The sequence below is a fragment of the Piliocolobus tephrosceles genome, chromosome 10 (genome assembly GCF_002776525.5).
Source record: "Piliocolobus tephrosceles isolate RC106 chromosome 10, ASM277652v3, whole genome shotgun sequence".
NCBI classification, from domain to species: domain Eukaryota; kingdom Metazoa; phylum Chordata; class Mammalia; order Primates; family Cercopithecidae; genus Piliocolobus; species Piliocolobus tephrosceles.
This window is the reverse complement of record NC_045443.1, coordinates 6416269-6431581: the sequence shown is the minus strand read 5'-3', so window position 1 is coordinate 6431581 and position 15313 is coordinate 6416269. Positions and strand designations below refer to the sequence as shown.

Below are 15313 nucleotides of genomic sequence, written 5' to 3'. Positions count from 1 at the left end.
TGGAGGGCATGACCTACTCCTGTCTGTGTTCACCACTGTTAGGTTTGATTCAGCACGTCCTTATTGCCTGCCATGTGTGCCCTGGGAATACAGCTCCTGTCTTTGAAAAGCTTGCAGAGAAATGGAGGAGATGGCCACAGAAATGGACCATTTCAGTATAAGAATAGAGGCCCCCAGAGGGCTGTGAGAACGCCAAACTCGGCAAGAGTGGGGAGAAGGACCTGTCGGAGAAGCCCTCCTGGAAAAGGAGGCTCTTGATCTGAAGTGTGGGGTGGGAGTTAGTGGGGGCCAAAGAAGGGGGAAATGTGGGAGGGCAGAGGGCAGATTCTCCCGTGGGGCCATATGAGGGGGATCTGTTTGCTTTCTATTGCATTCCTTGAGCCTGGCACCGTGTATGAGGCAGGGAGCAGGGAGGGTAAGGCTGGAGAGCCAGGCTGGGGTCAGGTCATGAAGGGTGAACTTCCTGGCTTTGCTGTCTCCTAATGAGCTAGAGCTTTGTCCTGTCAGCCAGGGTGGGACATACATAGTTAGACTTGCATTTTACATGGGCTTGGACACCCTGCTGGAGACCCAGAGGCCACACTGCGAATGCTTGTTAAATGTTTTGGTCACAACCTACTTCCCAGGGTCTCTGCCGCGAGCCTGAGAGTACAAAATGCCAACTCCTTGGATCTCTATTCTTTCTCTTTTTTTTTGAGACGGAGTCTCGCTCTGTTGCCCAGGCTGGAGTACATTGGTGTGATCTCGGCTCACTGCAAGCTCTGCCTCCCTGGTTCATGCCATTCTCCTGTCTCAGCCTCCCGAGTAGCTGGGACTACAGGCGCCCGCCACCACGCCTGGCTAATTTTTTTTTTTTTGTATGTTTAGTAGAGACAGGGTTTCACCGTGTTAGCCAGGTTGGTCTCAATCTCCTGACCTCGGCCTCCCAAAGTGCTGGGATTACAGGTTTGAGCCACCGCGCCCAGCCCTTGGACCTATTTCTGTGTCCTGTGTGAGGACCTGGTCTGGCCTGGCAGGGCTACCTGTGGCAGAACAGGAAGCTGGGAGCAGCAGAGATAGCCTAAACATATGCCACATGGTATGCCACATGGTATGGCTAACCTAAACATATGGTAACCTAAACATATGCCACATGGTATGGCTGCAGGTGAGTGCGGATCCAGCTGCGGGTGCTGGGCAGACCTCTGCAAGTCCTGACCGGCTCTCAGACTGGGACCACTCAGGTGGACCAAGTTCAGGCCAAGCCTGACCAGAGGAAGACTGAAGGACAAAATGGGAGGACAGACTTTATCTTCTGTTTCTGCTGAGAAAGAAACCCTAGGCGATTTCAGAGGTTTGTACAGTGGAGGCCAAAGGAATTGTTCTAAGAAGGGAGGTGGCTGTTTCTGCAGAAATCCACTCCCATCCTGCAGGCAAGTCGTCAGAAACACGCTTCTTGCTAAGGCTTTCTGTAAGCTATTTACTACCTCCAGGGACCTCCCAGGAAATGTGCTGGGGTACTGTTCCCATTATCCTTCTGAGTGGGAAAAGAGTGATTGGGAAAAGCTGGAGATGGGCCATGCTGGGCTGTGTCTCGCCACGGCTCTGAGAGGGGAGGGTGCCTGGATTCCTGGGTCTCTTCTTTTCCTTGGCTGGTACTGCCTGGTCCCTGTGCCTGCAGGAATTAGTCCTGTGGTGCAGGGACTGCTCAGAGCCACTGCGCTACAGCCCAGGTGATGGCAGCAGCCATAGCAGTGACCAGGAAAACCCCAGGGAGTGCCTTTTTGAGGTTTTCTCTAGTTTCAAATTGTGGGTGGAGAAAGGGCTAGACAGGAGCCTGAGCACATGGTCCTCTCTGGGACACCCTCATCTGCACTCTGAGTAGTCACCTAATTCCCTGAATGGCATTTTTTGATGGGGTAGGCAGCATGGCAGAATGGAGGGAAAGATGCAGGCCTCCGTCTCCTTCCCTGAGCCCCAACTTGGCAGCGAGGATGGCAAGTTCTGCCTATTGCTAAGAAGAGAGGTTCCCTCCCTGCCACTGGAAACTTAGTTTGTTCTGGAGGAGTGTGAACTTCCCAAATAAAAGATGAACAAAAGCAGCCTCTCTGTTCCCTAAGGAGCACCCAAAATACTAGGAAGTGATAATGTTGCCTGGCAACCATTCATCTCAGTGCAGCCCAGGGAGATGGAGATAAGGGGAAGAGGACAAAGGTGTCCTGTCCTGCTGGGGACCTGCTCACTATTCTAGTGGGTAAGCTAGTGGCTGGAGGGATCTCTCTGGTGGCCAGGAGATGATGATGATAGGGGTCATCATTTATTAAGGTAAGTCTTCTGCGTGCATGTTCTATTCAGGCTTCAGTAATCTTGTCATGTAGGAACTGTTACTATTCTCGCCCGTTTTGCAGAGGAGGAGGAGTTGAGTAAACAGCCTAGCTCACACAGTAGCATGGGGAAGACGTTGGGCTGAATCTGGGGCTGTGGAAGTCATGATGAGGCCAAGGCAGGCTTGCCCACCTCTGTCAGTCACCCTGGCCATTGCTTTCAGAAGCCTCAGGTTCCCCTTGTGTAAAATACTCTGGGTGAGCAATGGAAGGCTGCATGTAACCGCCTGAGACCTAAGTGGTCCCGGGACCCACAGCAGTGGCCTGCATTCATGGCTGGCCTACGTGGTGCTGCAATTGTGGCGTCGTCACATGGCCCCACCAGGTTGTTTGAGACTGTGGTCATTTCCACAGGTCATTCTCACTCCAGGACACCCTTCCCCGACCAGGGGAACTGATTTGCCTAAGTCCCCAACGCCAGTAAGGGGCAGAGCTGGGCCTTAGGCCTAGGCTTTTCAAAGCCATGTGGCGGGTGCTGGCCTGGCAGAAGGGGATTGGGCAAGGCAGGGCTGTGCAGGGGCTACTGTTGGCCCCGAGATGCGGAGCAGCTGATAGCTGTCCCCATGAGCCTGCCAGCCGCGCTTCTACACTTCAGCAGCGTGTGCCGGCGGGGACTTTCCGAATGTGCAAAGAGAACCGGGGTTTTTTTTTTTTTTGAGACAGGGGCTCTGTCACCCAGGCTAGAGTGTAGTGGCACGATCTCAGCTCACTTTAACCTCCAACCCACCCCCGTTCAAGCAATCTCTTGCCTCAGACTCCCGAGTAGCTGGGATTACAAGCCTGCACCACCACGCCCCACTAAGTTTTTTGTATTTTCAGTGGAGACGGGGTCTCACCATATTGGCCAGGCTGGTCACAAATTCTTGACTTCAAGTGATCCTCCTGACTTGGCCTCCCAAAGTGCTAGGATTACAGGCATGAGCCACCGTGCCTGGTCTGCCTGCCTGGCTTTGAGGGTGGTGTGTGTGGAGGCCTAGCAAGGGCAGGGCGCTAGCACCAGGCACGGGGGGTAGGACACTGATTTCCTTAGGACCAAGATCCCTGTGCGGCTGGACCGGATTTCAAGGACGGTGAGCAGATGGAGTCAGGTTTCTGTTTCTCTGGGCTTTCCGTGGCGCCACAAAACAGGAGGCCCATAGGCCTGGCCTCTGGCCCTGACTGTAGATTTATACAGGCTTGCTCTGGAGACCTTTTGTACAATTTGAGCTGATTGAATTTCCTTCTCCTCAAAATGGGTCGTTTCTTTCCTCTTTTTTTACGGTCCCCTTTCCAAATACCGATTGGCTCCAGTTTACCCTTCAGGACTCAGCCCTTCCATTGAGATATTCTTGCACTTTTTTCTTTTTAGCTGAAGATCATAAATCCTTTCATGAACTGCCAGCTTTGTCAGTCAGAGTATGCATTACGCCTCCAAGAAGTCACGCAAGAAAGAAAGAAATGGGGGTCATATACATCCATGACTCTGTGTTGTGCCAAAGCTAAGAAAGACATCATGGATTCTAAGACACACCATTGTTCTGTGTATCGCTCAGAAACGAAAGGCTACCAGTTCAAATATGATAGCTGTCCTAAGATGCATTCCAACTTCAGAGATGTTACACTGTGGGGAAAAGGTGTATTTAGAGTTATTTTTTTTTTTAATTTTTTTATTTTTTGAGACAGTCTTGCTCTGTCGCCCAGGCTGGAGTGCAGTGGCCGGATCTCAGCTCACTGCAAGCTCCGCCTCCCGGGTTCACGCCATTCTCCTGCCTCAGCCTCCCGGGTAGCTGGGACTACAGGCGCTGCCACGTCGCCCGGCTAGTTTTTTGTAGTTTTTAGTAGAGACGGGGTTTCACCATGTTAGCCAGGATGGTCTCGATCTCCTGACCTCATGATCCACCCGTCTCGGCCTCCCAAAGTGCTGGGATTACAGGCTTGAGCCACCGCGCCCAGCCTAGAGTTGTTAATACATAGAACGGAGAGATGTTTCCAGGTAAGACGTAGGGTTGTTTATACGACCTATGTGAGTGAGCAGAAGTAGGAAATGATGACAGTTGCGAAACTGCTTGTGTTATCAGGATGAGGGCATCCACAAAGGAGTAGAACCAAGAGTACTCATGCCTGCTGCAGTGTGTCTGGGACATTCCATAGAATCCACACATGCTTTTGCTGCCGGGAACTGGTCCTGTCTGGCCTCAGCAATCACCTGGGGAGTGTTTCAAAACATCTTGCTGAACTCCATCCCCAAACTACTGAATTCAGATCTCTTAGGGTGAGACCCAGGAATCTCACTTTATAAAGCTGCTTGTTCCATTCCCCTCATCCATAGTGAAGAAGGGCAAGGTCCGGGAGGGAAACTGACCAGGTCAGTGCAGAACCAATGCTGACCTCGTTCCTGGACTCTGCAGCCCCTCAGGCCAACTCCAGGGCCAGTGCTCTTGGTGCTTCTCTCCATTCTCTGTCTGTTCCTAGGACACTTCCACCACGGCAATCCAGGGCCTTGGACTCTGCATTTCCAGAACTCAGTCTAGGATATAACCTTAGCCTTGGTCTATTTCACATTGCACAGGTCCAGCATCTTTTCCTTGGTCGATGGGCTGGTGCATTGAACACATGCATCTGCTTGGTGCCAGCCTGTTCCAGGTGCTGAGGGAGCTACCTTGGTTTCCCTAGCAGGGCTAAGTCTCAGCACTAAGGGAGACACTAAGGGAGCATACCGCTGAGGCGGCCCCTCTTCCTGCAGGGCCTGTGGGAGCAGTGCCAACTTCTGAAGAGCAGCTCGGTGTTTGCCCACTGCCACCCTCTGGTGGACCCCGAGCCTTTCGTGGCCCTGTGTGAGAAGACTTCGTGTGAGTGTGCTGGGGGGCTGAAGTGCACGTGCCCTGCCTTCCTGGAGTACGCCCGGACCTGTGCCCAGGAGGGAATGGTGCTGTATGGCTGGACCGACCACAGCGCGTGCAGTAAGTCGGCCCCCTGCCCCATCCTGCCCTGCCGGGGATGAACGGTCTGTCCTGGGTGATGTCCCTCAGGACGCTTCGGGGCTGTGTCACATCTGTGCAGCTTTACCACACCCAGCCAGCCAGTGACTGCAAAGCTACGTGTCCCGGGCCCATTTCCTGAATGGCTTTTGCCCTCTGTCAAGCGGGCTTCCCAAAGCCCCATGTCCTGCCCCTGCCTCCGTCCCGCCCCCGTGCCTCCCTTGGCGCTCCCTGACTTCCCTCAGGAAATCCGACCCCTGCACTCACACAGTGTTCTCTGCTTCCCACCAAGATCTTGGCAGTTGCAGTTTCGGTTTTCGTCTTCACTGCCTGCCTGCCCTCCCGCCCGAATTGATGAGGAGCAGGGCGCTGGCCTGCCTGTCCGTGTGTGGTGATCTTTGAGAGAGTAGAAAGCCTTGATTCAGTTCTTCTCTTTTATTAAATCAGCCTCCTTTCCTGCAGGCTGATGACCACTGTCCCTCCTCATGGTGCTGTGTGTTTCATCTTCCAGTCTCAGTGGGTCCCTAGTTATGGTCACTGTCCCCAAGTTATGATTAAGTAGGGACTTCTGAGGTGACCTTACAAGAAGTCTCCTCTTTCCCCAGCCCTTCCAGTGATTAAAAGCCACGCAGATGGGCGCGCAGTCTGCGATGGTTCCACAGATGAGACAGAGGAGCTGGCCACATCTTTAGACTGTGCACGTGTGTCTCAGTGTGTGGCAAATAGCTGCTGAATTTGAACTTTCCACCTGCAGTGGGGGTGTGAGGAAGGAGGATGCTAGCAGCAGGTTTCTCCTCTGTAAAGCCGAGTGGCTGATTTCTTTTTTTTTGGGTCTGAACGTAGGGTAGGGGAGATACCTGACGTATCTTGGAAAAGGTTAAGGGGCAATAGTTTGGTGTCAGTCCGGAAAGGAGTGCTTATGTGTTCCGGTCTTTCAGTCGGTCTGAGCATCAGTCAGCTACAGTGTAGAGAGGGGAAGGAGGAGAGCCTGTCCTTGCTGTGAGGAGCTGGTTCCAGTGGGAAGAACAGAGTGCTTTAGGTGATATCTGTGAAGGCAGCCTTGCGGCAGAGTGGAAATAAATATGGAATGAGGGTCACCATGCAGGCAAATGTGCCCTGTGCTGGGCGGGGCATTTGATTGGGGCCAATGTCATGGGAAGAGGAGGAGGGATGGTGTAGAGGGCACTATGGCTCCTTGCGTGGTCCTAGGAGGCCATTCGTTTTGAGCCTAGAGGAGTTTGGTATCACTCTGGGTTTTAGGTGGAGGGGAGCAAAAGAATGCCAAGTTGTTTGTGGAGAGCAGATGACCAAGGGGAAGGGTGGGGGTCCTGGGTGCCCCCGATGGGTCTTGGTAAGGGCCTCACAAGATGGAAGATGTTCATCTAAGGGAGGGGTGGCCTCAGGGGGGCACGTGGCTCACTGGAGCCGAGATGGCCCTGGAAGCCTGAAGACAGGGGGAGCAGTCAGAGTGGGTGCAAGAGGGTCAGGCTGCGGCGTGGCTGGTGAGATGATGCACCGGTGGGACCTGCTCTGGGCAGACCCCTTCGATGTTCCTTTTCAGGCCCAGTGTGCCCTGCGGGTATGGAGTATAAGCAGTGTGTGTCCCCTTGCGCCAGGACCTGCCAGAGCCTGCACGTCAATGAAGTATGTCAGGAGCGATGCGTGGATGGCTGCAGCTGCCCTGGTAATGAACTTCCCATTTTATTTGCAAATTGGAGACTTTGCCAGCACCCTTGGCTTTGGGAAGCGAGATGAAGGCCACTTGTGTTTGCTCTCCGTTGCTGAAATCAGAGGACTTTTATTAAGCTTTTAAATGTCTTTGTCCAGCGTGATCAGGATTGAGCTGGTCTTTCTTTTTAATGTCCGTTGTCCTGTTGTACTGTATCCATGAACGCACTTGTGTCTCGGGAAATTGGAGGGTGGCCTGGGTCCCATCAGTGGCTTTGTTTGGGGAACTCGTGGCGCATCTGAGCTGCAGTTGCTTTCTCAATTAGCTGTGTCAGGGAACTGATCTGGGAAAAAGATCTCCTGGGCGTGCCGTGTGAGCTCAGCTGAAAAAGGGCTCTGCACTAGAAAGTCTTTTTAGGGGAGGCTTGGTGGGCTTTAGGGAAAACCCCTGTTTAATTACTGAGAGCAGGGCTGGGCGCGGTGGCTCACGCCTGTAATCCCAGCACTTAGGAAAGCCAAGATGGGCAGATCACTTGAGTTCGGGAGTTTGAGACCAGCCTGGCAACATGGTGAAACCCCCGTCTCCACTAAAAATACAAAAATTAGCTGGGGGTGGTGGTGTGCACCTGTAATCCCAGCTACTTGGGAAATTGAGGCAGGAGACTCACTTGAACCCAGGTGGCGGAAGTTGCTGTGAGCTGAGATCACACCACTGCACTCCAGCCTGGGTGACAGAGCGAGACTGAGTCTAAAAAAAAAAAAAAATGGGAGTGAGTCCTGTGTGTTTCAACTCATGACTTCTGTCACTGGAAGAACTTGAACAAAACTGTTGACTCCCTTCCTTCATCTGCGGAATGGTGATGAGTAGTTTTCCCCATCTCAGTTGCATTAATGTGTAAGGGAAGCAGCACACACATTCTCGAGCTTCCTGGAAGAAGCCCTAAGCCCAGACTTGTGCCTCCCCTGCTGGATGACCTGGAACAACATTCTTCCTCTCATTTCTTCATCTGTAGTATGGAGATGAGGAATTTCCCCTCCTTATGTTGCATTATGTGAAAGATAAACACCACAGAACAAGTTCCTTGAGCTTCCTGGAAGAAGCCCAACCATCGCCCCGGGGATTCTATAGTTGTGGGATGAGTGATGCAGTGACAATGTTGAGGTCTTTGTCTTGATGCCTTTGACCCCAGAGGGACAGCTCCTCGATGAAGGCCTCTGCGTGGAGAGCACCGAGTGTCCCTGCATGCATTCCGGAAAGCGCTACCCTCCCGGCGCCTCCCTCTCTCGAGACTGCAACACCTGGTAATGGGGGTTGCGCAGCGTGCTCTGGGAGACCTGCCCAGGGGACTGGGGAGGGGAGCTGGGTCAGCAGGGGTGGTGGCAGGTGGAAAAGAACCTGGGCTGTGCCAAGAAAGAAGAGACTGAGTTGGAGGCTACTGGTGGGGGCTAGGGACGGGTTGTGCAGGCAATGATGGGGAACAAAGAGTATATTACAGATAAATAAGCCTTGAAGATGGGGAGGTCAGGAAGGGAAGGATCCTTCACATGCAAACAACATCTCTAGCTGTCCCTCCAAACTATGCTTTCATAAATGATCCTCTCCCCCTGGAGGAGGGCTGTATCACTAAGCAGCAGTAGGTCCTTCTCTCCTTGAAATCTCTCATCTGCCAGGTGGTAGGGAGTTGCAGTGGCCAGTGGAAACTCACACCAGTCTGCCCTCCCTTGGTCCTTGCAGTACGCCAGGCCCAGCCTGGCTTCTGTCATCTCAAGCACCCCTGGATGTCACCTCTGGCTGGCTTTCCAGTCCCCTGCGCAGCAGGGACAACAACTCGTTTGGTCCCCAGGCCTCCTCCCTTTGCTGTCTTTCCCCGCATAGCAGCCTTCTGTGTGCACTGAGCCCCCAGGTTTTCAGTTGGCCACCACCCACCACGCTTCTAGGCTGGGAACTACCCATTTCCTTGTCGTTCTCTTGCTCTCTGCCACTCACTGTGTGTGGGGTAGGAATTTGACTTCTTGGTATCTGAGTAGATTTTGAGGGACATCAGGTAGTTCTTTATTCTTTTTCTCTGTCGGGATTTCTTCCCCTGGATAATATCTCTAATATTCTTCTGTGGCCAAAACTGTGTCCTATACAATTTTAACCCTATGAAGATTCTGCTAGCACCAGCTCCTTCTCCCGCATCCCTTCGTTTGGGGACTGTGATAACTACCATGAGCTCTAAATCCGTTTGCACACCCTTGTGTTTGCAGAACCACCAATGACCTGTGCTTTTCTCCCCAACAGCATTTGCCGAAACAGCCAGTGGATCTGCAGCAATGAAGAATGTCCAGGTAGGCGACCTGCCGCTCATTCCCTTCCTCCTCTGAATGGGGAGGCTTCTCCTCCTCTTACCAGACAGGGAGGGCCACACATCAAGGCAGTGAGAAGTTGCCCTTTCTGCACAGGTTGGCTGCAACCACATGACCCCAGCTCTGGTTTCAGGTACCAGCTCTGCTAACCCATTCACAGGCCAGAGGTGGGAGCCCTGCAACAGCTGAAAGGGGAGAACACACCTGTGTTCAGGTGTTATTGTCTGTTCTTATTACCTGTTTGCTGAAAGGATTAAGGTTGATGAGCTGTAAGGCCTGTATGGTCATGATTAACTAGACAAAGAGGATACAAATTCTTTGGAAAATTAAGAAGTAGAAGGGCCTGGTAATTCTTCAGGCTTGAAGGGACAGTTCTAATGGAATTTTCCAGAATGACTAACATGAAGACCATGGCGTGGTCCAAGAGCTAGGAAAACCAGGTCACCAAATGATTCCTCCCATCCTGTCCCTGCCCTGGAAAATCTGCTTAGGAAAATTATTGAGCAATCTCTGCCATTTGCTTTCTCCTCTGTTGGCCCCAACTCTATTCTATTTACTGCAAACCTTGCCCGTTCAAAGCTGCCTTCTGCCCCACCTTCCAATGACCTCAGACCTTGCCCTCTGTGGTCACTCACGTGGTGTTTTTTATCTGCTGGCCGCTGCACTAAACACTTTCCAGTTACAACCTGTGAGGCAGGTGCAATTTATTCTCATGAAAGCAGAAACAGACCTAGAGAGGTTAAATGACTTGCCCAAAGTCACACAGCTGCTATGAGGCAGAGCCAGGGCTTGAACTCACAATTGCCTGACTTCTTACTTTTTCCCTTCCCTTTATTCTCCTTCCTAGTCCTAACCTTTGGTGGCCTGAAGTGGGTTGAGCTTGGATACCTGGGATTGTATTTAGGGTCTGTGAATTAAAGGCTTTAGGGTAACTCAGGACCTTATCCAGTGCCCTGTACACTGGGAAAATTCTGGAACTAGATGTGGGCTGGATCGGTTAGTCTAGCAAAGAGATGGCCACCCAGCCAGGTTATCTTTTGTGTAACCCTTGAAGAAAGCACGAAGGAGAAAAGATTGCTCTTGAAAGTGATGTCTGTGCTCCATTGGACATAATTACACCATGTCAAAGACTAAAGGAGCTCTTTGGAAGACATGTGAGTTGCTGCAATTAACTTGTGAAAACACTTTTAACATCTACATAATAAGCACTCATTGTATGAGATCTGTGAGCCACAGTGGGTGGAATTAGGAATTGAGTTTATTGTGTGTGTTTTTTTTAGATGTTTGTAACCACCAGATTAGGAAGTCTTAACCACTTACTGTAGGATGGGTCTTCCATCCATCATCCTTCCAACTGTCCATTCATCCAGGTACTATTTGAACAACCAATGTGTACATGATGGACTGTTTTCTGGGGCAGACAAAATAATCCTGTGGTCTTCAAAATCTGGAAGATGACTTTGCTGAGGATGTAAGACATTATCTTGATGAAAAGATAAACAGTTTCATTTCTGTCTACTAAGTGGTTTGATACTTTGCCAACAAAACCACTACGCTCTTCTCTGCATTCTCAAAGCCTTGGCTCTGACCATCTTTTTCTAGTTCGGGAGTTTTGTTGATCATTGCCTCCTGGTCCATTTGCACCCACGCACACGAGCATATTTCCACACCCTGCCATGACTCAGCAGGTAGTGGGGCTGTCTGATGCTCCCAGTGTGATGACTGCAGATAGAGCTGATGGGAAGAATAGGCAGTATGGTTCTGGAGGGGATATGCTTGGCTCTGCTTGTAAAGTGAGGAGCAGGCCAGAGCTGCTCTGCAGCCCCTGGAGGAATGGACATTGTGCATCTTAGAAATAGAGACCTGGGGCCAGTTGCGGTGGCTTCTGCCCGTAATCCCCGCACTTTGGGAGGTCAAGGCAGGAGGATCACTTGAGGCCAGGAGTTCAAGACCAGCCTGGCCAACACAGCGAAACCCCGGCTCTACTAAAATTACAAAAATTAGCTGGGTGTGGTGGTGCATGTCTGTAATTTCAGCTACTTGGGAGGCTGAGGCAGGAGAATTTCTTCAACCTGGGAGGTGGAGGTTGCAGTGAGCTGAGATCTCACCACTGTACTCCAGCCTGGGTGGCAGAGTGAGACTCCATCTAAAAAAAAAAAAAAAAAAAAAGATAAAAATAAAAATAAATACATAAAAACACCTGGGTTTTGATTTTCTGGAATAAGATGAGAGTGTGTTAGTTATCTATTGCTGTGTAACAAATTATCCCCAAATGTAGCGCCTTAAAACAACAGATGTTATCTTACAGTTTCTGTACCTCAGGAATCTGGGTATGGCTTAGCTGTGTGCCTCTGGCCCAAGATCTCTTATAAGGTTGCAGTCAAGCCATTGAGCTGTGGTCTTTCTTACCTAAGGTCTTGATGGAGGGTGGGGGTAAAGGAGATGGCTTTGAAGCTCACTCATGTGCTGCTGGTGGCAGGCATTGCTTTCTCACCATGTGGATCCTCCCTGGGGCCTCCTCGTGACATGACAGCTGGTTTCTGTGGGCAGAGTTGTTCCAGAGTGAGTAACAGAGAGCAGTGGAGACAGAAGCCACAGTCTTTTAAAAACCTAGTCTCTGAAGTGACATCCTCTCACTGCTGCTGTATTATCGTCACTAGAGACAAGTCAACACGTCCAGTCTACATTCAGGGAGGGGAGAGGTTACACACAGACACTAAGCCAGGAGGAGATGCGTCCCCGGGGGCTGTCGTGGAGGCTGTGCAGTGCAGTGTTGTGGGTGGGTGGTGGGAGAGGGAAGAAGGGGCCCAGGAGAGCAGCTGTTTGGACTGGAGAGGGGCTGGGTTTTGCATGATGCTCCTTGACCTTCGTTGTTCTCTGCATATCCCTACTTACTGGTTAGGATGTAGGGCAGCCTGAGGGACAACTGTGGCTTCCCCATAGCCTGCGGACTTCCCTTTCTGTAACCCTGAGCCTCCTTTCCCTTCCTCTGCAAAACAAACTGGGCAGGGGAAGCTCTGCTAATTTAGTTCCCATTGAAAGGAGCATGTCTGTTCATAGGGACTGTTCTTCAAATGAAAACAACTCATGCTATAGGATCTCAAACTCTGAGTGCGAGTATGTGGAAGGGACTTTTCTCGAGCTGGGAAAGGGTACGTGGAAGAATTTTCATTTGTGTCCCAAACCCCGTGGGACTGTAAATGTGGCTAAGAATGGAGGCCGAGAGCACAGGCTCTGGACTCAGGCAACCTGATTGGAATTCCAGTTGCATCTCTTAGGAGCTGGGTGACTTTTGCCAAGTTAATGATTTGCAGCCTCAGTTTCCTAATCTGTAAAGTAGGGCTCATGACAGCAACTTCATCCCATGGCTCTTGTGAGGCTGTTGACACACAGCAAGTACTCAACAAACGTGGGCCGTTACTATCTTCACAGAGCTCACAGGAAGCTGTTTCATTAAGTAGGATCAGAGAAAGGACTAAGACACAGGGGAAAGCCCAAAGGAGCCTGGAATGGGGAGGAGTGGTGTGTGTTTTGGGGGGTGGCTGGGCCAGTGGGGCAGGAGGGAGGTCTGGCCTCCCTGGAGAGGCTGGTGGACCTGTCCTGGACAGCTGGAAGGGAGGCCTTGCAGTTATCTGTTGCTTGTTTGGTTCAAGATAATTTCTGATGGAGTCTAACACAGCCTTGGGAATCAAGGTCAGTTTCTTCTGAAGCCTCCAGGAAGGAAGATAAACCCCACACCCCAGGCTAACAGAGACAGCGATGCATTATCGGAGCAGATGCCTCTTACATAGGAAGATGTATTCTGAGGGCCCTGTGCTTTCCTGGGGGTTCTGACTCCTTGAGTTCACAGAAAATCTCCAGTGGCCTGTTCACTCCTGATGGGGTTTCTTTCCATGTTTAGGGCTTCCTTCAGGGTCTCTTGTAAGGCAGGCCTGGTGGTGACAAAATCTCTAAGCATTTGCTTATCTGTAAAGGATTTTATTTCTCCTTCACTGATGAAACTTAGTTTGGCTGGATACAAACTTAGTTTGTTCTGTGTTTAAAACTCTTTTCTTTAAGAATGTTGAATATTGGCCCCCACTCTCTTTTGGCTTGTAGAGTTTCTGCCGAGAGATCTGCTGTTAGTCTGATGGGCTTCCCTTTGTGGGTAACCCAACCTTTCTCTCTGGCTGCCCACCAGACCCCTTTCAGCCAGGCCAGGGCATCATGTTTCATAGACAAGGCTTTCCTCCCCCTGGTCTCTATGTTCAGAGACCCACTTGTCCCTATGCCCCTTGGTAAGTGCCCAGGATTAGAATGACATCGGGCATATGAGAAACTGTAGGAGCCAACCCGTGAGGCAGTTTCAGGTGGTATCAAGGGCTTTGAGCTCTAGAGCCAGACAGACTGCCCGTGTTTAGATCCCTGTTTGGCTTCTTTGGGAACTTGGATGAGTTGAACTTCTCTATGCTTCAGTTTCCTCATCTGTAAACTGCGGATAATAAGGAGCACTTCATAGGAGCAATCATTGAGATGGTTTCCACAGAGCAGTTGGAAATGCATCTTATGCCAGGCACAGTGGCTCACGCCTGTAATCCCAGCCCTTTGGGAGGCTGAGTGGGCAGATCGCTTGAGCCCAGGAGTTGAAGACAAGCCTGGGCAACATGTGGAAACCGCATGGCTACAAAAAATACAAACATTAGCCAGGCGCAGTGGTGTGTGCCTGTAGTCCCAGATGCTTGGGAGGCTGAGATGGGAGGATCGCTTGAGCCTGGGAGACCGAGGCTATAGTGAGCTGTGATGGCATCACTGCACTCCAGCAGTGATCCTGTCATACACACACACACACACACACACACAAAGAAAGTGCATCTTGGGCCTGGTGCAGCAGCTCACGCCTGTAATCCCAGCACTTTGGGAGGTCAAGGCAGGTGGATCATTTGAGGTCAGGAGTTTGAGACCAACCTGGCCAATGGTGAAACCCTGTCAGTACTAAAAACAAAAAACCCACAGAAATGAGCTGGGCATGGTGGCACATGCCTGTAATCTCAGCTGCTCGGGAAGTGGAGGCAGGAGAATCGTGAGAGCCCCGGAGACAGAGGCTTCAGTGAGCCGAGATGGTGCCACTGCACTCCATCCTGGGCGACAGGGTGAGACTCTGTCTCAGGGGAAAAAAAAAAAGAGAAATGCATCTTGCACATTTGGTAGAGATTATGTTGCAGGCTTTGGTGACAATTTGTGTCTGGCGGAAGCCTGAGTTGCTTTGCTAAAGGCCTGTAGGTTGTCATTTCTGCAGGGAAGGCTTTGGGAGGTAGAGGGTTGTGGGGCCAGGGAAACAAATGGCCCGAGCAGAGCAGTCACGTCCAGGGCTCACTGCTGCACACCAAAGGGTTTGTTTAGAAGAGGTAATGTGCTTCCATCAGATGAGAGATTCCGTTTCGTTTTTCATGAGGGAGGATCTTTATTCACATAGACATGGATCTGCTTTCACTTCGGGATTTTTTTTTTTTTTTCTCTGTGAGTTTCACTCAGTCGCCCAGGAGGGAGTGCAGTGATGTGATCTCAGCTCACTGCCAACCTCTGCTTCCTGGGTTCAAGCAGTTCTCCTGCTTCAGCCTCTAGAGTAGCTGGGATTACAGGCACCCGCCACGACACCCGGCTAATTTTTTGTATTTTTAGTAGAGATGGGATTTCACCATGTTGGCCTGGCTGGTCTCGAACTCCTGACCTTGGGTGATCCTCCCACCTCAGCCTCCCAAAGTGCTGGGATTATAGGCGTGAGCCACGACACCCGGCCTGGATGTTCTTTTTTTTAGTGCTATGTTAGGAATCACCTGCCTTTCATTCATTCACCAAACTTCTAGTGCCCATCTCCATCTAGTGGTGGGCTCCGCTGTTCGACGGGGACTGCCTGTTGCTGACTAACGGGGAATATCCCAGTGTCCCATCCTGGGCACAGGATGGGTGAGCGTGTTCACATGGCCCGTGGTTCTGGCT

General features: G+C 51.2%; 1 protein-coding gene across 1 annotated transcript in view; it reads left to right on the top strand.

The window, feature by feature from the left end:
* Window positions 1–15313, top strand: part of VWF (von Willebrand factor) — a 154612-nt gene that overhangs the window by 14708 nt on the left and 124591 nt on the right. Inside the window, exons 2-5 of the mRNA XM_031936259.1 lie at window positions 5086–5302; window positions 6882–7004; window positions 8179–8290; window positions 9273–9319. Of these exons, the coding sequence (XP_031792119.1) occupies window positions 5086–5302; window positions 6882–7004; window positions 8179–8290; window positions 9273–9319 (499 nt within the window). The remainder of the gene's footprint in view (window positions 1–5085; window positions 5303–6881; window positions 7005–8178; window positions 8291–9272; window positions 9320–15313) is intronic.